At 40.8% G+C, this 22,075-nt stretch overlaps 1 protein-coding gene across 1 annotated transcript in view; it reads left to right on the top strand.

Annotated features, from left to right (window-relative positions):
• The window catches only part of carmil3 (capping protein regulator and myosin 1 linker 3), a 138,972-nt gene that overhangs the window by 21,110 nt on the left and 95,787 nt on the right, over positions 1–22,075 (top strand). Inside the window, exons 3-6 of the mRNA XM_036597456.1 lie at positions 14,016–14,066; positions 14,168–14,227; positions 14,367–14,488; positions 21,681–21,775. Coding sequence (XP_036453349.1) covers positions 14,016–14,066; positions 14,168–14,227; positions 14,367–14,488; positions 21,681–21,775 — 328 coding nt within the window. The remainder of the gene's footprint in view (positions 1–14,015; positions 14,067–14,167; positions 14,228–14,366; positions 14,489–21,680; positions 21,776–22,075) is intronic.

Below are 22,075 nucleotides of genomic sequence, written 5' to 3' on the forward strand. Positions count from 1 at the left end.
TGTACACTCTTGAGGTTTGACAGTTATTGTCAATGGCTTTGGTTTAGAGCCGCGTAGCTTTTCTGCTCTGGAGTGCCTCCATCACCTTTCTGCTCCTTCCTTTCTCTCAGATCAGTACAATATGAGTCAGTTCAGTTCAGTATGAAGCAGCTATGCTGGTGTGGTCATTTTTAGTTGCTAATAGTGTTGGTAAGACATTTTAAAGACAAATCTGAGTGTTTTTACGTGATCAAAAGTCAGAGAATCCAAGCTGAACAAAGTCCGTGACTGAAATTTAACAAGAAACTCAACTGTTTCTTCGGTCCAGAGCACATTGTTCCTGTAATGGGTTGTAGGGACACGTTACCTAAGTTCATCCAGAGACCCAGAGCTGAGCCAAGCTCATTTCCATCAAATTCAGCCAGATATTCCTTGTCATGGTGGCCCAGTAACTCAATTTTTGGCTTATTTGTCCAAAGCACATTGTTCCTGCAGTGGGTTCTAGAGGCAAGTGACATCAGCCAAAGTTTAACCAGAAAGTTGGCCAAGTAATGGCATTTTTGGCTTGTCCAGAGTGCAGTGTTCCAAAAATGGGTTCTAGAGGCAGGCGATCTATTACTAAGTTCATCCAGAGAACCCAGGTACCAAGCCTATGTCTGTCAAATGCAGCCAGCCATTTTTTGGCACATTGGCATGGTGGGCAGGAACCTGCATTTTTGGTTAATTTGTCCAAAGCACATTGTTCCTGCAGTGGGTTCTAGAGGCAAGTGACATCTACCAAAGTTCAACCAGAGACCCCAGGTTGAGCCAATTATATGCCTGTCCGACTCAGGCTAAATGTTGTTTAGCACTGAGTCTATGCTACCTCCAGTTTTGGCTTGTTTGTTTAAAGGACATTGAGCCTCATTCTCCAATATCCTCCTTAAATCCTTTTTCTTAAATCTGTTCTTGGGAAAGGTCCTAAGGTCCTGTGTGCTCTTGAGTGTGTGTAGATTCTGTTCTTACTAAAGAACAAATCCCAAGTAAGCAAATATTGGTGAATGTCAGAATCTGTGTAAGTGGGCTTTAAGAAGAAACTTCTTCTTAAGAACAGTTGGTGAATGAGGCTCATTGTTCTTAGAGTAGGTTCTAGATGCTCTGTTTTGAGGTCCCTGTTTCCACTGAAGACCAAGTTTGTATTAGTGATCAAGAGTGAGAGAATCCAAGCTGAACCAAATCCATGTCTGTGAAATTCGATAAGTTACTGTTTTGCATGGTGGCCAGGTAACCAGGTAGCGCATGGTTCCAACGCTGGGTTCTAAAGTTTATCCAGAGAACCCAAACTGTACCAAGGCCATGCCCACTAAATTCAGCCAGACATTCTCTGGAATGCTGGCCAAGTAATTTCATGTTTGGCTTGTCCAGAGTACCTTGTTCCTACAGTGAGTTCTAGAGGTGGGTGATCTCTTCCAAAGTTCATCCAGAGAAACCAAGGTGTACCAAGCCCATGTGTGTCAAATTCAGCCAGACGTTCTTTGGTGGCCAGGTAATTTCATTTTCGGCTTATTTGTCCAAAACACATCATTTCTATGGATTCTCGAAGCAGAGGGCTAATCAGAGTTCAGCCCGAGATCCCAGATTAAACCAAGGACATGCTTGTCAAACGTAGTTATAAATATAAAAGTTGATAATTGAATAAAGTTTAAAACATTTGAGATTTGATGTCTTTCATCAACAGGAACAGAACGAAACACCCAAACCCACAACAAACTAACTTCAAACTAACTCAGCATGGGAAATACCCAAAGTACCTCAAAGCAAAAACACACGATGGTTTGAGTTCATATGGCATGGTTTGTTCTGGCTGCTAAACAGGACTTCTAAATAGAATGTGTTCTGAGACCTCCTCCTGAGTGCGACTGGTCCAGACATCACAATGTTGCTTGCGTCACTGAACAGAGATTTAACTTCCACATGCAGATTCCAACATGTTCTTTTAATTGCATTTTCAGCTATGATTCCTCTTCGTTTTCTTGTTCATTGTTTGAGCCTTGTAGTAGAAAAAGGGCTTTCAGATTTGGAAATGTATTGAATTTGAGGCAGAGGAACAGGGTGATATAGTGAACCTCAAAAACGGTGACACTGAATATTTCAGATGCTAGTTACATCATATTGTCTAGAGAAAATTCCGTAACACTTTCTATGAATGTCACCGTGGTAAGCATCTATAAACACATTCATAACATGTTATAATGCATTCATAAGACATTATAAACATAGCTATAAATATTTATAAAAATGCATTATACATTATAGCCATGTTTATTACGCATTATGAATTGTTAACATAATACATTATAAGCACTGATCATAACAAATTATAAGAGCTCATAAGTCGTATTTGTCCGCTCTAAGTGAAGTGAAGCGTACTGTACTAAAGTCTCTTCCAGTGTTCAGAGTGAGGCTTCAAGTTGAAGTATTTACTGAAGGATTTACTGAAACACTAAAACATACACAATAAAGCACATTACAGGCTTCAAATGTCAGAGTTTAAACTAGTGCTGCCATCAGTGTTTTACCCAATGTGGGAAAGGTAATGTACACCACCGTTAGCTTGGTATTTGTCTTTACTTTGCACTCTCCAAGCTGGGACTGACTTCTTTGGCACTGACAGTATAGCATGTTATCAACACTACTTATAATGCATTATATTAACAAATCATAATGTATAATAAACATGGCTATAAAGTGTAATTCATTTTTTATAAATGTTTATAATCATGTTTATAATGCCATATGTGAAAGTGTTACCGGAAATTCTTATCTAAAAATAGAAACATGCACTGCCTTTTTTTCTTTGAGAATACTGACCATCATTCTGCATATAATGTGATGTCACTGAGTTGTATATGTACTAAGCAAACTTAATCAAGTGCAGACTTGTATGAATGATTGTAGTAGAATGTTCTTCTCCATTCACTCTGGATCACTGGTTTTGCCAAAGGCTTATGAGATTGTGATCAACTGTCATCTGATCACCATCCCTAGCCGATTGACAATAATATAGTGGGGGGGTCTCTTTAAAAAATATAAATAAGTAAAAAAAGAGGTGCCTTTCTGCACCACCAGCACATTGTCTGAGCTGTACATACAGACTGCAGGCTGCTCCTCAAGCTGATAGACTAAGGATCCTTAATCAATATATGTGGCACCTTTCCCCAGTAACCAGTGGCACCTTTCCCCAGTAACCAGTGGCACCTTTCTCCAGTAATACGAATACATTAACTGCCATTCCCATTTAAACCAGAGAGAGTAAAAATGCTTTGTGATTAGAAACTTGACTTTTCTTTGGCATGGTTTGTTTGTTCTTGGTGTGGTTTGGTGGTTCTTGGTATGGCTTGATAGTTTTTGGCGTGGTTTGGTAGATCTTGATGTGGCTTAATAGTTCTTGGTGTGGTTTGGTTGTTCTTGGTGTGATTTGGTGGTTCTTATATGTATTGTTTGTTCTTGGTATGGCTTGATTGATCTTGGTGTGGTTTGGTAGCTCTTGGTATGGCTTGGTAGTTCTTGGTGTGGTTTGGTTGTTCTTTGTGTGATTTGTTTTTTCTTTGTATGGCTTGATTGTTCTTGGTGTGGTTTGGTTGTTCTTGATATACTTTGATTGTTCTTGGTATGGTTTGGTAATTCTTGGTATGGTTTGGTTGTTCTTGGTATGGCTTGATGGTTCTTGGTGTGGTTTGGTAGCTCTTGGTATGGCTTGGTAGTTCTTGGTGTGGTTTGGTAGCTCTTGGTATGGCTTGTTAGTTCTTGGTATGACTTGATTGTTCTTGGTGTGGCTTGATTGTTCTTGGTGTGGTTTGGTTGTTCTTGATATACTTTGATTGTTCTTGGTATGGTTCGGTAATTCTTGGTATGGTTTGGTAATTCTTGGCATGGCTTGATGGTTCTTGGGGTGGTTTGGTTGTCACAAGTCATGTGTGTACATCTTATAAGTCACTTCTTGTTAAAATAATACAATGACATACAAAGTCAATGTAAAGTAAATCCAGAAATTTGTTTGTAAACACTTCATACATGTTAATAGTAATTGCTGAAAACATGTGAAAAGACTGTGAACTATGTAGTATAAATGTGCAGTTTGACCGTTAAATTGTTTTTCATCATTTTTTTTTGTTCAGGATTTTTTGTGCAGGCCTGAAATCATGGCTCAATGATGCACTGGAGCCACACTTAGCATGACCCATTTCTTAACACTGGAATTTTATAAAAACTGGTGTGCATTATCATCAGTGGTCCTCTGTTATTTACTGATGGTCTTATTTTACTTAGCTAGGTTTTGCTAGTCAGTACTACCTTTTGCTATCTGCACTTAAATGGTGCAACAGTTACATTCTGGTGAATATGAAGCTAAATTTAGCTTCCTATTTGAATTTTCCCATTCCACTTGCAGATGCATGAGGCAGCACTTTTCACACAAATGAGCATGGTTTCAGTACCCTCAGCGGACATGCACCCAGAATTTCAGAACAGAGAATGCTGCGTATTCTTTCACGATTTGGAAAAATAATATTATTTACTCAGAGGATAGAAAGTAAGTGTGTAAAGTCACTACTGTACTGCTACTGTAGATTTTTTTCTTTTTAGTAATTGATGTAAACACAATAGAAAAATCTTTTAAGCCTATATTCATGTTTGTAGGGGAAGTCATTCCATGCATGGAATGCTGCTGCATTCAGCAGTTTAACAAGCATCACAACGAGTGGAGAAAACTAGATCTACCTTGTGCTGCTACACACTGCGCTAAAGCTAGACAGCACGTCAGGGCTTGGACTAATGTTAGACATTAAAAGAAAACTCATTAAAACTCCAATTGTGGTGGAAACTAGTGCCAAATGGTGATACTATTGTCAAGCCTATCTTGCCAGTTCTTTTTCTGGACATCGCAAAGATAACTGCCGGCATTAAAATGTTGGTAATGGTTTTGGATTTGTTGGTTGATGCACTTTTTCCTTAAGCTTGTTGGTTAGTCATTGTGAGTTATAATAATATAGTATTTATAGAAGTGGCACTGATACTGGAATCAACTACCAACATTTTTTGTAGTTTGTAGTCCTTGAAAATGCTGAAACTTCAACTTCTTATAGGACTTTTTGGACTTACAATGCAAATGAAAAGCTGATTTTTCTTTTTTTTCTCTTCGGACGCTACACTAAGGATGATAAACTGGCAGTGGTGCCTAAATCCTCCCTGGCATACGACAGTCCCTGATGGGCAGGCCAGGTTGTTTTGAGGTAGTGACCTGAGTTCTGGCAGGCAGGCCGGGCAGTCACTGGATGATGTGCCAAGGAGAGAGAGAGAGAGAGAGGCAGAGCGAGTCAGAGTTGGGCTGCCACTCTCTCAGCCTCATCGAGTCCCTTGGGCGGGCTGCCGACATGTGCCCGGCACCCTTTGAATTCTGGGCCGCGTTTGAAGTGTAGACAACTTATGATTTATATAAACCCTGTCCCCTCCTGCTTTGCACATGCCTCTTCTTTCGGAGTCTTTCTATCCTCTCCCTCCTTCCCTCGTCTCTTTCTTTCTTTTCTGTCTCTCTCTCGTCTCTCTGTGGCTCCGTGGCTCCCTTTGAAGTCAGCAGTTTGCCACGGTGTAGTGATTTACAGGTCAATACTGAGAGCTCATCTCTCAGGCTTTGATTGGAGGCATTAAGTGCAGCAACCAAAGTCTTTCTCTCTGTTTCTTCTCACTTGCACTCCGAATGGCTTCCTAAAGAGGCTAGACCTTTTAGCCCCCTCTCCAAAGGGCTAGCAGAGTGGACAGTTCTCTTGTTCATGCACCACACCCTCTAGCCTCAAATTTCAGGTGAAACATTATCGCCTGAAGACATAAAAGCACTTCAGGGCAGTTAGCCTTTCTTCTCGATGGACGTTGGTCAGATTTCATAGCGAATCATAGCCATACAGGGTGTGATTAAAGTGATTTGTGTGATAGTTGACCTCCCAGTACATACCTAGATGTTCTAGATAACGGTGGCTCATGCCTGTGGATCAAGCTTTTACATAAAGGCAGTACATGGGCCACCTTTGGACACTTAAACACTAGCTGAGTCTTTTTTTTACTGAGTTGAACAAATGAAGCTGACATTCCTAGGAAAACTTTTTAAACAAACTTTAAGGAATGTTTAAGGAATATTTTAGGAATCTCTTAGAATTTGAGGAATCTCTTAGAATGCAAAGTCACACAATAGCAGCCACATGATTTCACAACATAGGCAGTGTTGTTGGAGAAATGAATCCTGTGCAAACACATAAAAGATTGCTGTTGTACATGTGGGACAGACCTTCGTGTGTGCTCATGTGTACATCCCCATTTAAATATTTTGTCGAGTCTAAGTGCTCATGGAAGTTGTAGTCAATTATTCATGGTCAGTTACTTGTGAGCTATTCTAACTACGCAATATCAAACATTTCCCACTGCCGAGTCATCATCCTGTGAGCTACGATGCAGGTTCACTTCTTGGTAGTTTTATGTAGATAGGTTTATGGTAATTGTAGTCCATCAGGTAATTCAAACAGTAGAGAACAAATCTAGTTGGGCCTCATGATTTATAAAATGCCCATAGCATGTTTAGTTTGTGATTGTGTTGTCATTTTTAAAGCCAGCAACAATTTGCAATTTTACAGTTTACCTGCTGGAAAAAATGAATCCTCCCAAAATACGTCTCTGGAATCGGGAGCTGTGACGATTACTGTTCCAACGGCATTTACTACTTTCAGCCTATATACTACTTTTAACCTATTCTTAAGAATAATCTGACTAAATTAAATATCACATATATTAAAATAACAGTGAATGTTACCTTTAGATGAAAAATTATTACGCTTCCTGTTTTGAAATCTCCAACCATATGTCCAATACTGTTGGTGTGGGTTTCCTCACACTCAGTGATGCAGACAAAATGCTACTTAAGTGCTAACAGTGCCCCCTGTTTTACCTCAGTGCTAAAAAAAGTTAATTTGTGCTACAACACATGCAACTTTAATATAAACAACTTTAGTAAAAGGCATCACACTTGCTTTCAGGACTTTGAAGGATGGACCATCAGAGCCTTGGGCTCCAACTATCGAATATTTTTTTTATTTTGAAATATTCTGTTGAGTATTCTATCAAATATTTGAAAATTCTATAAGGTTAAAAAAAAGCTTACAATGTTTTACATTAATGATTGAATGAAAAGCAATTTTTATCTTGTTTTCCTTTAAACTTTTTGCACTGCTGCAAAAATCATTTATTTCCATTCAACTGCAGAATGCTGAAAAAACATTACTGACAAACAATGATTTCCATATTAAGTAGCATAAAATGTTATTCTGGGGGATCTGGAAACACTGAGTGTGACGAGTGGTGCAGGAGACCAGAGAAAAGTGGGATTTTTAGGGGTTTTAGCTCATCAGTGAGCAGCTGAATGAGTGTTCTATATGATAAAGGTTTTAAACTGGACAAACATCACTTTCTACTACAGCATATTGAACCTATTGTTCAGTGCAGTATGAATACATCTCCTATATCTTCAAACAGCTTGCTTGTTTTCATGTTCTCTTTTATTCTTGGAATCAAATGCAGCTGAGAGCATGCTAACTAAATAGGAATCTTGAGTGGTAGGACACTTATGTGGACTAAATAATTAAACCTGATATTGCTGCCTCAAATTAGAGCTCTTAAATGGGAATTAAGGCCCTATTTTGTCTATTGTAGGTTGTGGCTTAACAGCACTGGGCCTGATTCACCAATATCTTTAGGGCGTTTTCACACTTGGGCCGTTTCAGCATCTGAAGTGGACTCAGACCGCTGAGTCATGGTTTCTTTTGCATATGTGAACACGCTAAACGAACTCAGACCCCTCTAAACGGCCCCAAAAACGACCCGAACTGAGACCACCTCTCGAGGTTCGTTTGTAGTTCGCTTTGTGGTTCAATTATTTTGTGCATTATGAAAACAAAACGGCCCCAGTCCGCTTTTGCTTTGCTTTATGCTGAAGAGCTCGAGGCTCACAATACACACAGCCACAGTCTTCAGCTCTTCAGCAGGTAAAACAGACCAAGGATCATTTATTTAACACTGCGCACACAGACAGTGCTGTGAAAGGGGTCCGAGTTCTAATGGAGTTGTGGTCTGAACAAGAAGTGGTCTGAGATCTCAAAGGACCAGAAAGAAGACTGAGTCCTCTTTATAGTTCACTTACATTGCGAACACAAAAAGAACTGAGGTCATTTGCAGTTGGTTCCCTTCCAGGTTCACTTTAACAGAACTCGGTTCGGTTCTTTTAAAATGAACTATATGTGAAAACACTGTTAAACTTTTTTGAGAAAGGTCCTAAGAAACAGTCTACGTCAGATTCACGACGTGGTCTTAAACCGCAGAATTGTTCGCACCTTTGTGCTCTTGAGTGTGTGTAGATTCTGTTCTTACCTAAGAATAAATCCCAAATAAGAAAACTGAAAACTACATTAGTGGGTTTTAAAACGAAATTTCTCCTTGGTGAATTAGGCTCATTGTTTTTGAATGAAATGATCACAGTTGTACACTGCGGTGTGCTTGTGACTAACTAGCATTTAATCTGACACACAAAAGTTTGTTTCTTGTCTGACTGTTGAAAAACAGTGCACAGAACCATGTTATTTCAAAAGAGGTAAAAGTATCGGTTATTCAAATCAGTTTCTAAATATTTTATTTTATTTTTTTAATTTGGCCAAATATTCACTGCGGTCCTAGTCTAAGCTCAAAGTATACTTTCACTTTTGCAAATTGTGAATGGCACCAGCTCTTAAATACCCACACTCACAACAATCTACTTTATTACTAACATCCCGGACGAGCCCCCACTTTTAAAGTCCGCAAGATTGGGCAGGACTTTCAGCTGACTGACAAGCATTGGGAGTAATCACAACCAACCAGATATCACCATATTCCAAATGTCCTTGCGGTATGAAAGTGCCCTCTAATCTCTCCATAGACCTTGTGACTGTCATCAAATCCTTTACCTACAAACTAGTAGTTTTCTTAGCAGACTTTTGAAGGAATCTATTAGAATTAGGCAAAAATGCTATTCTGGTTGCTGCACTGTTTTAATGTGCTCTGTAGTGAAGGGGAGCAGAGAAAACAGTATTTTTAACACCATCTTATAAAATAAAAACAACATTCTCAGTTAACTCAGCATGTTGAACTTAACATCCAGTCTGAATAACTTCCTACAACAGCTAGTTTTTATGCATTCATTTATTCTTGAAAGTAAATCCACTAATTTTATTTTGTTTTTACACAAAAATATACTTTTACTTTTGTAAATTATGAATGACAAAAGCTCCCAAACACCCAAAAATGTACTGTATTTTTCACATCCCGGACAAGCCCCCACTTTTTAGGTTGCAAAGTAAGGTCGACAAGTAATAGGAGCCATCACAACCAACCAGGTACCACCATATTCCAACCTTCCCTGTGGTCTGGAAGTGCCCTCTGATCTTTCCCTTGAGCTGATGACTGTGCACAAATCCTTTGCTTTGAAACAAATAACTCTCTTACAAACTACCTTCTGGATATTTTTGCCATACTACATTCAACATTCAAACCCCAATATTATTGTGTTCTTGCTCTGATCTGTGTGGAGAGCACATTATTGTATTAATGGCATACATTTCCATGCAATCAGTTGCAGTCGCCACCCCATGGAATGCGTTAGGTGTTCTTTGATGTGCTCCAGTGCTTAATTGGGAAGAGCCCCTGCTTTATGCAATCATGTAGAGATCTCGCATCACGCTCGATCGAGTCCAAGCCCACCATGGTCCATTAATAATTAATGCGCCTGTTTATGCACTGTTCTTTTGTGTCGGGCTCCTTTGATAGCAAAGCCTTTGATAAAGAGGCGTTTTTCTATGGTCTCCAGGCTGACTTTTCCCCTCTCTCCTCTTTTATCCTGCCTCTCTTTCTCCTTGCTTGCTCATCCTGGCATTGGTGTGTTTACAGAACCGAGTTTTTCCAACCTGTCAGAGAGTTTTGACAAGGGTAACAAACTCTGTAATAGGCGCTGTCACTGCGGCATTTTGGAGAGTGGTTTACCACTTCTCGGCTTTCTGACAGGGCTCACCGGCTCGCTCTGCATGTCCACTCCTTCCATGCCACAAACCTGTTAAGGATACAGGAGTGAAGGTGAGAAGATTAGAAAAAGATAGCAAGGGGAAACTGACGTCTTCATTTGCAGGGATCTTGGTATCTCCATCTCCAGGCCTTCCCCCTCTCGGTGGGGTGCCATTAACGATTCATCGAAGAGAGGCCTTGAAGGAATTGGAAGCGACAGAGCAGAAAAAGAATAGAAAACTGCGCGCGCGGTACAAAAAGAGAACGGCAGAGGGGAAGGGAAAGAGGGAGAAAAGGGGAGGAGGTAAGAGCAGGAGGAGAAACACTGGAAGAGAACGTAGGAGGAGGAAAAGTGGATGCTGACGAGGGGTACAAAGATCAATTGGAGACAGTAATGAAAAAGGTGTGCGGAGTCATTCGGATGCGAGCGGAAAGACGGAACAGAAGGGTGGCGGGATATCGGAATATCTGGAGAAAGAAAAGGGGAACAGTGAGGGGTGTAGACTGGAGAGGTTTCAACTTGGTATGCTAATTAGGTGCTTTAAATTATGAATGAGATTAAGTAGTTCTCTGGAGTTGATGCTGCTGTTTTGCATAGGCTCTCTTTCTCTCCCTCAACGTCTGGTACAACACAAACCTCCTTTTTGCACGCTCCCGTAATCCCCCCAGACATCACACAGAGTCTTATTCTTATTCCTCCTTCTCGTGGCCTCCTCCTCTGCTGCCCTTCTTGCTCCTTTTCTCGCTTGCCGTCACATATTGGCATCAAATTTAAACAAGCGCATACTCAGCACAACCCAGTGCCAAGCAATATTTGCAAAACTAGGTAAGCCCTGTGTCCAGGGTTCCTGCAGATCCTTTCAAAGTCTTATAAAGTCTTAAAATAAATTTGAAAAATGTAATATCATATAATATGTTATAATATGTCCAGGTATATTTGTAATCAAGCAGGTTCCATTTCTTCTTTTCGTGTTTACACCACTACTGTAGAGGTGCCATACATTTACGTGAGGACTTTGTGACACTTTAATGGTTATTTCCTATAATTAGTCCTCAAAAGAAAGAGTAGACACACTATATGGCCAAAGGTATGTGGACACCTGACCAAAACCAAGGGCATTAATATGGCATTGGCCCCCTCTTTGCAGCTATAACTTGGGAAGCCTTGGGTAAGAATTTGTGTCCATTCAGTCAAAAGAGCATTTGTGAGGTCAGGCACTGATATTGGACGAGAAGACGAGACATTTCAATTCATCCCAGAGGTGTTCAGTGGGGTTGAGGTCAGGGCTCTGTTGAGGCTACTGGAGTTCCTCGACACCAACCATGTCTTTATGTACCTCACTTTGTACACAGGGGCAAAGTCATGCTGGAACAAGAAAGGGCCTTCCCCAAATTGTTGCCAGAAAGTTGGAATGATATAACTGTTTAAAATATATTTGTTTGATGTAGCATTAACATTACCCTTCACTGGAACTAAGGGGCCCAAACCATGAAAACACTCCCAGACCATTATTCAAGTGGGATTGATCACTCTAGAGAACTCTAGAGAACACGTTTCCACTACTCCTGAGTCCACTGGCGGAACATTTTACACAACTTCAGGCGTAGCTCAGCATTGCGCATAGTGATCTTAGGCTTGTGTACCACTGCTTAGCTATTGAAACCCATTTCATGAAGCTCTTGATCCACAGTTGTTGTGCTGTTGCTGCCTACAGAGGCGGTTTGGAACTCTGTCATGAGAAATGCAACAGAGGACAGGTTATTTATATGTACTTCAGCACCCGCCAGCCCCACTCTGTGAGTTTGCATGGTCTACCGCTGCGTGGCTGAGCTGTTGTTGCTCCTACATGCATCTATTTTACATCAACAGCACTTACAGTTGACAGGGGCAGATCTAGCAGGTAAGAACTTTCGTGAACTGACTTGTGGCAAAGGTAGCCTATGACAGTGTCACGTTTAAAGTCACTAAGCTCTTTAGCACGACCCATTCAACTGCCAAAATTGTCTATGGAAATTGATGGCTGTGTGTTTGATATTATACAACTGTTAGCAGTGGGTGTTACGAGGGGTGTCCACATACTTTTGGCCACATGTAATTTCAAAGTGCACCACCATGCACATTACTGCATATTAAAGTGACCCGTAGCCACATCAATTAGATCAATAAAGTGGGAACATTCTAAACAGTAAGCTAAAAGCTAGGCTACAAATATGCACATACTAAAAAAATCATTTTACTTTTATTTATTCATCGGCAGCTTAGAATCTTACCTAAATTGTAAGAAAATTCCTCAACAGGCAGTTTTATATATTAAACTAATTCAGAACAGTCAGCCCACCAAAACTACCAAGCTGAAATTAGTCCTGTGGTCAGAAACTGACCAGTTATGGGGTTAGGGGATGGCAAAACTGATGTCCATAAAGACCATGTTCCATATTTTTGCACAAAACAGAATTAACACATACCATATTTGTCTGCGTTGCAATGCGGAGAAAAAGGTATTAAAAAACATTGAATTTGATATTTAAATTTGTACCGCAACCCTATTCTCTGCGCACTCTGAAATCCTCTCTTCAAAATCCCCTCTTGAATGAACACTATTGTTGCATTATGTAACGCTCCAGCCTGACAAATAAAAACGCAAGCCAGCAGGATTGAGGTATCAGCATTGAGACTGATGACGAAATATGGGCTGCTTATTTTTGCACACTTTACTGCAGACGGCCATGGTTTTCAGTTATTATTCCAAGCTTCGGCTCATTGTATCATCACCATCCTCTGTGAGATTATCACAGATGCTTATGATCCTAATTATGGAAACACTGGAGGTTGGGCTTGACCTCACTTGACGTAAATATTGCTTAGTCACTTGAGGGGGAAGGCAATGTTATTTACTTATTTAGCAATAATTACACACTGCATTGCACTGCACTTAATGCTCAACACTGTTGACTAAGATAAATGCAGTACATTGGAATAAATAGGTACGAATTACTTATGAAAGCTGGTGTTTGAGCTTTGTCATGACAGATGAAAAGAAATTAATATTGCAATAATGACATTTGCATATTAACATCACCCAGCCCTTGTGACGGATGATAGAGTAGTTAAACGATCTCGGGGACTGTCAACTCCCTGTGTTGCAGGAATATAATTGCAAATGCTGAGTACAGTCTGGAAAATTCAACCTCTGTGTTGTAAACAAAGTCATTCAGAGTGCTTTGAGTGTTCTTACAGTGGTGGTGAGAGGTCACAACATCTGCAACACAAATATAGCCATTTTACTAAAATGTCTAAAATATCTAAAATGACCAGTGAACCGGTGAGTTTTTGTATGAGATGTTCTCTTAAATATATCTTAAAAAATATATTTTCTTTGTGCCTCACAACTTCCTTTGTGTACCACTTTGCCATAAATGTATTGGAAATAATAGGTTTTAGGCCAAAAACTTTATTTTAAAACTATGTAACTATGTGTAAACTACATATTCATAGCTATTTAATATAATAACTTTCTATAAGGGAGTTTCTAGAGGCATTCAACTTTTCAGATGTCTGGTTCCTGTCAGCACCACTGTGAACAATTCTCTAGAGATCACTCTGAATGACTTTGTTTACATCTTAACCATTGAGTTATGCAGAAAGTTGGCAAAATTGGTAGAATTCCTGTTTAAGTAAAGTCATTTTTGTTTCAACAGTCGATTTTAACCTTTTAACAAGCCCAAAGTTTTATCACACACTCTTAGCTATAAGCTAGGAATACCTCCATTAGTTTGCATTGAAGTGCCTATGGTTACTGAATAACAAGCCTTGTAAATACACCTGGAATTTTAAGGAGTTAAACGTCTATAGTGAAGGTCCAGCAAGTGGACATACATTTGGACATAGTGTGTACATAACGTAATACCTTTCTTTTTCTGATTTTAAGGTCTTGGCGACATGGCGGCTTTACCTCATGGCTCCGAAAATACCCACCAAGGTGCAGTAGCCCTCAGAATATATAATACGCTACACTTTCAATACTTCATGGTTTACTTTCATAGCTTACTTTCGTGTTGTTGTTTTTTGTTACGGATTTAGGTGGAGCAAACATTTAACTTCCTAGAGATTCGTGGAATGAGCACTCATCCAGACAACCAGGTGAGAAACAAAAGAGAGGCATTCTGCCATTTGAGTTAGTGCCCAACTCCCAGCACTCTTCTTTGGCTCTTGTTCACAGCAGTGCTTCAGTGAAGTGTTGTAACTCTCTTTCTCTCTCCAACTCTCTTTCTCCTCTCAGGTTGTCATAGAAACAGATAAGTCCACCTACTCCCTCAGGTTGCAGTCAAGTGACCACCTGGATCAGCTGCTCAGCCATGTCAACTTCGCTCTCTCGCGCATCTTCAACAACTCCATCTACGCGTGAGTTTCCAAAAAAAGGGATGGCAGTTTCTTTCCCCTCCGCATGCCTCACTGGCAGCATTGTCATCACTTGAAGTCTTGGTTCAAATATCAGTTTCTCAGGCATGCAGGAGATGTTTAAAGGAATGCTTTACCCAGAAATGCAAAACTTGTTAATAATCAATGAGAGGTGAGCGCTAAAAGTGTTACCATTTACATAACAGGCCTACTAGCATGTCTAATAAGTGTTCATTCATTAAAAGAGGTCAGCAAAATGGACAGAAGTAATGCTGATAAAATTCAGACTTTAAGATAGTTGCTACTAGAGCTGTCAACTGGGCTCAGAAATTGAATATGATTTTTTATTTTATTGATTTAGAAATATTCAACCATTTCTATGAGCATTTTTTTTTCCCCTGCACAAACTATCAGAACTTCTGGCAGCAGAAAAATGGAACTATGCTTTTTTCCATTGGTAGGCCTGGATCATTCACTGGGTTGTGTTGGCATGTGCCTAGGGATCTGAGCCACTAGGCCTCCTCTACTAACTCCCCACCGGAAGCAATTACAAGAAAATCTAAACAGCTGTTTTGACTCAGGGTGGGAAATTTACTAGCAGCACAGTGGACTAAAATGAATAAATTTGTTGTTGTGTTACAGCCAATCCTAAACCTGATGCTCTCCAAGTCATTCCTCAATGTCAGCTTCAGTTTCTCCTTCAATCACTGCTAAATAACTGTTACACTATTCATTTACATTTACAGCATTTAGCAGACGCTCTTATCCAGAGCGACTTACAAAAAGTGCTTTGTTGTCTACCCAGAGAAAGTATCTTGGACAGCCAGTGGAAGTTCGTTCCAGGACTTGATGCTTGTCTTCCACGTATCTTGAAGGATGGCTGGTCAAGCCATGCTGTACTTGAAGCTCCAAGGGCTCGAGGTACACTTCGAGTTTTGACCATTGCCATTGGGTAGGGAGGGGCTGGTCCGTTTTTGGCTTTGTAGGTAAGCATCAGGGTTTTGAATCTGATGCATGCAGCTACAGGAAGCCAGTGAGGGGAGCTCAGCAGTGGAGTGACGTGAGTGAACTTAGGAAGATTGAAGACGAGCCGTGCTGCTGCATTCTGGACGAGTTGCAGGGGTTTGATAGCCTGCATAGGAAGACCAGCCAACAGCGAGTTGCAGTAGTCAAGCCTTGAGATGACAAGGGACTGAACGAGCGACTGAGTGTGGCCTCTTGAGTGAGAAAGGGTCGAATCCTCCAGATGTTGTACAGGAGAAACCTGCGTGGCTGAGTCAGGTTCGCCATATGAGCTGAAAACGATAACTGGCCATCCAGAATCACACCAAGACTTCTTGCATCTTCAGATGGAACAATCAGAGAGCTCACTAATGAGATGGCAAGATCATGATGAGGACCTGTAGTTGCAGGGATGAACAGCAGCTCAGTCTTGCTAGGATTGAGCTTCAGGTGGTGAGCTGCCATCCAGGTAGAGATGTCAGTGAGACATGCCAAGATGTCGTCATTACCTCGGTCAAGCTTTCAGGTTTTGTAGTAGTGAGCTAACATTCTTTGAATGTACTTTGCATTTGAAGTTCTGGAAAACTTGATTCATCTTTGTCAGCAGTGATCTGTGAACTGTCATCAGGGGTAAGATATAAATGAAAAGAAAAACATTTTCCACGCTCGCTGTGGCAGTATGCTTCAGCTAGGATTCTTGACAGTCTGGGGGTTTTAAGTTTGCTGCCATTTTCCGTCTTTGTGTACATTTCAGCTGATTTTAATTTGTCGTTTTCTTTGAGGTAAATGTGTTGCTTGTGAAGTGCAGATGCATGCTCATAGGGAAGTGTTGCACTGGTTGTTGGGGTTACATTAAGCTGTGCTCTCATTTATGCTAATCTTGCTATTGTCCTGTCTCGATTGGAAAAATGATGCGCTTATAGCAGTGGCATGCTCAGCACTGTGTAGTGTGCTGCAGTCGTGGCACTGTAAAGGCCTCATGTAACCTGCTGTGATGTCATTAAAAATTCACTGACCACCCAAAAAAAAGTAGTGGTCTACCAAACATTTGTACCCAGGGGCCAATAACTTGATGATCCAGGCCTATCCCTTGCTCACTGGTCCAGGACCAAAGGTTTCAGTTTTATGGGTTTTGGTACTAATAATAATAATATAATAATAAGAATAAGAATAAGAAGAAGAAGAAGAAAAAGTAGAAGAAGAAGAAACAAATAAATAGCTCCTTTCGTACACTGAAATGCAGCTGAAAGTGTTTTACAACGACAAAGGCAAATAAAAACCAGCATAAGAGAAGAAAGAGAAAACAGAGAAAGGAAAACACTAAGAAAATAAGGGAAAATATAAATGTATAAAAAATAAATAAATAAACAAATATGTCTAAAAAATTCCAATAATAAAAATAAAGAAGTATAAAATATAAGAGAATAATGAAACAAGAATGTGTATCACATAATAAAACATTTAAAAATGAAATAAGGAAAATAAAATAAATATAAAAATAAATAGTTGCATGATAGTCCGATGATATCATTACATTAGAGAAAGGCAAGAAAAGATATATTTAAGCTGCTTTTATGTATGGAGGGAGTTCCAGAGTTAAATCCAACCTCACCACTTTTTTGCGTTTTTGTTCTGTATTGAACAAGAAGCCAGTGAATAGCTGACAGTGCTTGAGTAGCATTCATTTTTTACATGTTCAAGTAAGAACTCTTCCTGTTGCATTCTGTACAAGCTGTAGTTTCTCTATGCTTATTTTGGGTAAGCCAGTGAACAGTGAAATAACAGAAAACGAAAGCATGAGTCAACTTTGAATCATGCAGTGTGATATAAGGTCTGACTTTCGCAGTGTTTCTAAGATGAAAGAATGCTGCTTTGATTACGCTATCAATATAAGACTTGAAACTGAGATTAGGGTCAAGAATAACGCCCAAGTCTCGCACTTCAGTTTGTTGTCATGTGTTGCCAAACTTCCTAGTTTATTAATAATTTTTGCTCAGCAGATAGAAGAATCAGTAGAATTTTATTTTTATCCTCATTCATTTTCAAGAAGTTGCTGTTCATCCAAGTTATACTGGGCAAACAGTTAAACTGCACCTATATAACCAAGTGCAACATAAATGTATGGCTATGTGTCATCTGCATAGCTGTGGAACGTCCACGCAACGTCCATGTTCATGGATAATACGGCCAAGCGGCAGCCTATATAATAAAAAAGAAGTGGCCCAACGAGAGACCCCTGTGGTACACCACAGCATATGTCACAGAAAGTTACAGAATACTGTTTTTCAGTCAGATAAGTGCATCAAATCTACACTGTTGTCGCTGATAAGATTGCTATCAAATGCAGTTTTGCTTCTGAGCGCCCTGATATTTAAAACAACCATTTTAAGTACATGTTTAGTACTTTCCACTGTGATGCTCGTAAGTGATACTGGGAGCGACCTAATGCGAAAACCTTCCCTTGTTGAGTTTCCTAATCTTTTACCAGTGCTTCAGAATGTTCGATGCTACTCTGCCATAATTTATCTAGCTAATTAGGAAGTTAACGCTAACGTTGTTATCATCTAACACTAATGTGAGTGTCTTTGCTCATATTTTCTACATTCCACATAGAAACAATAAGCTATGTTTGGTCCCACACATGGTTTGGTGTAATTATTTGAAGAAGTGAAGAAAAGCATGTTATTATTATTTACAGTGAGCTAGAACTCTAACTAAATAGTAACTAAAATAGCTAATATGTCATTCCACACTTTCAAGACAAAAAAATGTAAGCTTTGCTTGACTCTGCTCATTTGGCTGGGTAAATTTAGACATGTTTGTAAGTGCATGCACAAAGTATTTCGTTTCATTTCAGTACAACCGAAAAATTGAGCTAACTAGCAAGGATGTAAGCTAATGAGCCTTGACTTGACTCTTTAGATTTGTACTATTACAGCGAAGACAAGTAAGAATATGATCATTTTGCATACAAGGTATGAAGGCTTATCAGACCTATATTACTGATATCACATTGTCATTCTAAACATATTGTGGCAGTGGAGAAGTGAAGCGTGCCCCACACAGACACGTGCGGGCTGCTCCTCTCAACACAACTGAGGGTAGGAGCATGGATGCTTTAAAGACTGGGTCTCTCGAGCATGAAAGAGTAGAAGACGCTCCCCTCTCAGCTAAATGCACATCAGAAAGAGAGACAAAGAAAAAGAAAGGACTCTTTAAAGACTGAGACCAACTTTGAGTTAAGTTTTCGTTTTGTTTCACGAAGAAATGTGTAAATAAAGCACTTTAGTTCACTCGTGCTGGTTTTTGTGTGTGTCTCCGAGCTCTTCTTGGGTTTCCCAGTCAGTATGCGTCGGCCCCTTCCCTGGCTGTGCTATATTGGTGGAGAACGTGGGCACCGTCACTTTCTGGGCAGGTCCTGTGACCGGGATTCGAGCAGCTCTGGCACGAGTGCCGTTAGTTTTTTTTGTTTCTTGCATTCATTTAAAATAATAAAAAAAGACAAAGAAAGCAAAAAAAGGCCAGAAGGGCAAGTAATTTACCCCCATCTTCCTCAACCCTCTGGAGTACCTTAATTGGGCCCCTACGCCTACGGAGGAAAGACGGCACCTGGTGCCACCGGTATGGGACTGGTGCATGTGGTGTTTTAGAAAGAAAGGACCTTTGCTGATGACGTCTGTTCCCCAGAGGATGAGGACAGTGACAGCGTGGAGTGGGTCTTTGGGCCTGGGGAGGTCGACAACCCTATGTCATAGCCCACCCACTGCCTCCTGACCCTCATGGATGCAATGCTTTTCCCACTAGAAGATGAGGAGCATGACAGCCTCTGCCCCTGTCTGCCTGGATCTGGTGTCTCCCTCTCCCTTTCACCTGGCCTTAGCTTCTCCCCTTTTGCCGTTTCGCAGGGGTGGGATCGGTGGGCCTGGAGTGGGCAGGCCCATGGAGGAGGAAGAGGACTCTCCCTGGCCAGAGTAGCTGCTACGATCTGAGACCTGAGCACTGCCTGGTGTCCCAGAGAACACTCCAGAGCTGCTGTCAGTGTCAGCAGCGCCACCTGGTGTCATGGAGGACACTCAAGAACCACCACCAGCGTCAATAGTGCTGCCTGGTGTCCTGAAGGACACTCCAGAGGCAGCGCTAGGGTTGACAGCACCTTGGTGCTCCGGTGGACATTCCAGAGCCACCACCAGTGTCGACAGTACCGCCTGGTGCTCTGGAGAGCTCCCCAGAGCTGCCGCCCATGTTGACAGTGCCGCCAGGTGCCCTGGCGGGTGTCCTGGAGCAGGTGCGGTTGACAGCGCTGCCTGGTGTCCTGTAGCGGCCACACTGCCACTGTGTGCTCTGGAGAGCACGCCTGAGCTGCCATCAATTTCCAGAGGGCACCTTTAGAGCAGCCCCTGCCTACTGAACTTTATACGGAGGCTTCGCTTCTCTTATCCCGCCTCGTTGGTGTCGGCCCAGGCACCGGGTCACACCTCACCTTCGAACACAGTGGCTGGTCACTAATACAATATATTAAAAATTAGACTTACCACTTTGCAAAAGGGTTGTTCCCGTACATGAGCCATCTTTCTCAATGTTTACCAGGCTTATCATTAGAAAACAGATGTTGGTGAAGTGGTTAGATGGATCTACAGGTCTGCTAGCTTGATCAGCCACTGTCTGAGTGCATTTTATTCCTTAAATATTCAAACTTTCAAATATCTGTTTGCCCTTGCTGCTACTACCATCTTTAGCTATGCAACATTTTTTTGGGTAACAGCTTGTTATGCAGTGTCTGTGTATAATTAATCAGCAACTCATCACGGTTTGAGGCAAGTATGTGATAATTTAGGTATGCAGTTTGCACAGTGCTAATCAGAGAAGGATACAGTGCCGTGAGAAAAGACTTGTCCCCTGATGATTTCTGCTATTTTTTGCATGCACTTAATTGTTTCAGATCTTCAAACACAATTTAATATAAGGCAAAGACAACCTAAATAAACAGTTTTTAAATGATTATTTCATTTACTGAAGGAAACATGTCAATGGTCAATTAGACTAGACACATAACAGGCTTCATTATTATCAGCCCTGTGGAATCTAAACGTCACTTAAACAGTTTCCCACTATGTCAAGTAGGCTAAAAGGTCTCAACAAGCAGCACACTATGCTGCAATGAAATTCTGGAAGTGAAAACGTATTGAAATGGCTTACAGAGTCAGTTCTAAGGCTCTGGGACTCCAGTGCACCACAGAGGAAGCCATTATCTCCAAATGGAGAAAACTTGGATCAGTGGTGAATCTTCCCAAAATTGGCCGGCCTAAATTTCTCCAAGAGCACAGCAATGACTCATCCAGGAAGTTATAAAAGAACCCAGATGAACATCTAAGGATCTGCAGACCTTGCTCACCTCAGATTCCACCCTAAGAAAAAAAAACAAAAATGGTTTCCATGGGTAAGTTGCTAGATGGAAACCACTGCTAACCGAGAGGAACATAAAGTCTCATCTCATGTTTGCCAGAAAAGACCTTGATGGCCCCAACTTTTTGGAAGCGAGGGGTCCTGTTACAAGTGGCATAAAGCCAACACCGTATTCCACAATAAGAACATCATACCAACAGTAAAACATGGTGGTGGTAGTGTGATGGTGTGGGGATGCTTTGCTGCCTCATGGCCTGGGTGACTTGCCATAATTGGCAGAATGACGAATTTCGCTGTCTACCAGTAAATCCTAGAGTCCATGATCTGAAGCTCAAGCAAGGTTGGGTTATGCTTCAAAACAATGATCCAAAGCACAAGCAAGTCCACTTTTTCACGGCACTGTAAGGCTTCCATTACTTCCTCGCAATTTTAGCCTGATAGCTGCGGATCAGAATTAAGTTTAGATAGCAAATATGTCTTTTCTGATCAACTGCATTTGGGCTAAAGAGGGGAAGTGTGTCAATTTTTCACCACTGCTCACTGAGCTCTTTTCACACAAGACTGAGTGAGCGAAGGAGTGGAGATTGAAAAAACCTCTGTAGACGCATTAGCCAGGCTCTATCTCCTCGAGGTTATGAGAATGCATTACTGCACTCTCTCTCTCTCCCATAGTAGCAGATCCTTTTTCAAACCTCGGAGGCAGGTGTTCACATGCCGAGTTGGTATGCGCATATTGGTGCAGTAGGAATGAAATCTGAATTCTCCTTTATCTTTCTTTCTCTCTCCTTAGACCCTCTATCTTTCAAACAGATGGAGATGTCTCGGATGGGGGTCATAAATTTTCCCCGAACTCTGAAACGTCAGTGGAGACCCAAAGGGCGTGTGGTAAGGAAAATCGTTACGCATACTCACACATATAAAGACCTGCTCACGTATACAGTGGCCTATACAGATAGTGGGACCCCTGGTAATAATGAGAAAAATGAGCTGTAAAAGAGATACTTACTTACTTTTGATCTTGCATTCAAAATATTAAACATCTAACCTTTATTTAAGGTCTAAAGAAAACACTAAATCTTGTCATGATTTGACTATTTTTATTAAAGCTATGTGCCACAATTGTTGGCATCCCTAGAAAATCTTATGAGAGAAATCTAAATGAAGTATATTCTCAAATTGAAATTG

This window comes from Colossoma macropomum, unplaced genomic scaffold, assembly GCF_904425465.1.
Source record: "Colossoma macropomum unplaced genomic scaffold, Colossoma_macropomum, whole genome shotgun sequence".
Lineage (NCBI taxonomy): Eukaryota > Metazoa > Chordata > Actinopteri > Characiformes > Serrasalmidae > Colossoma > Colossoma macropomum.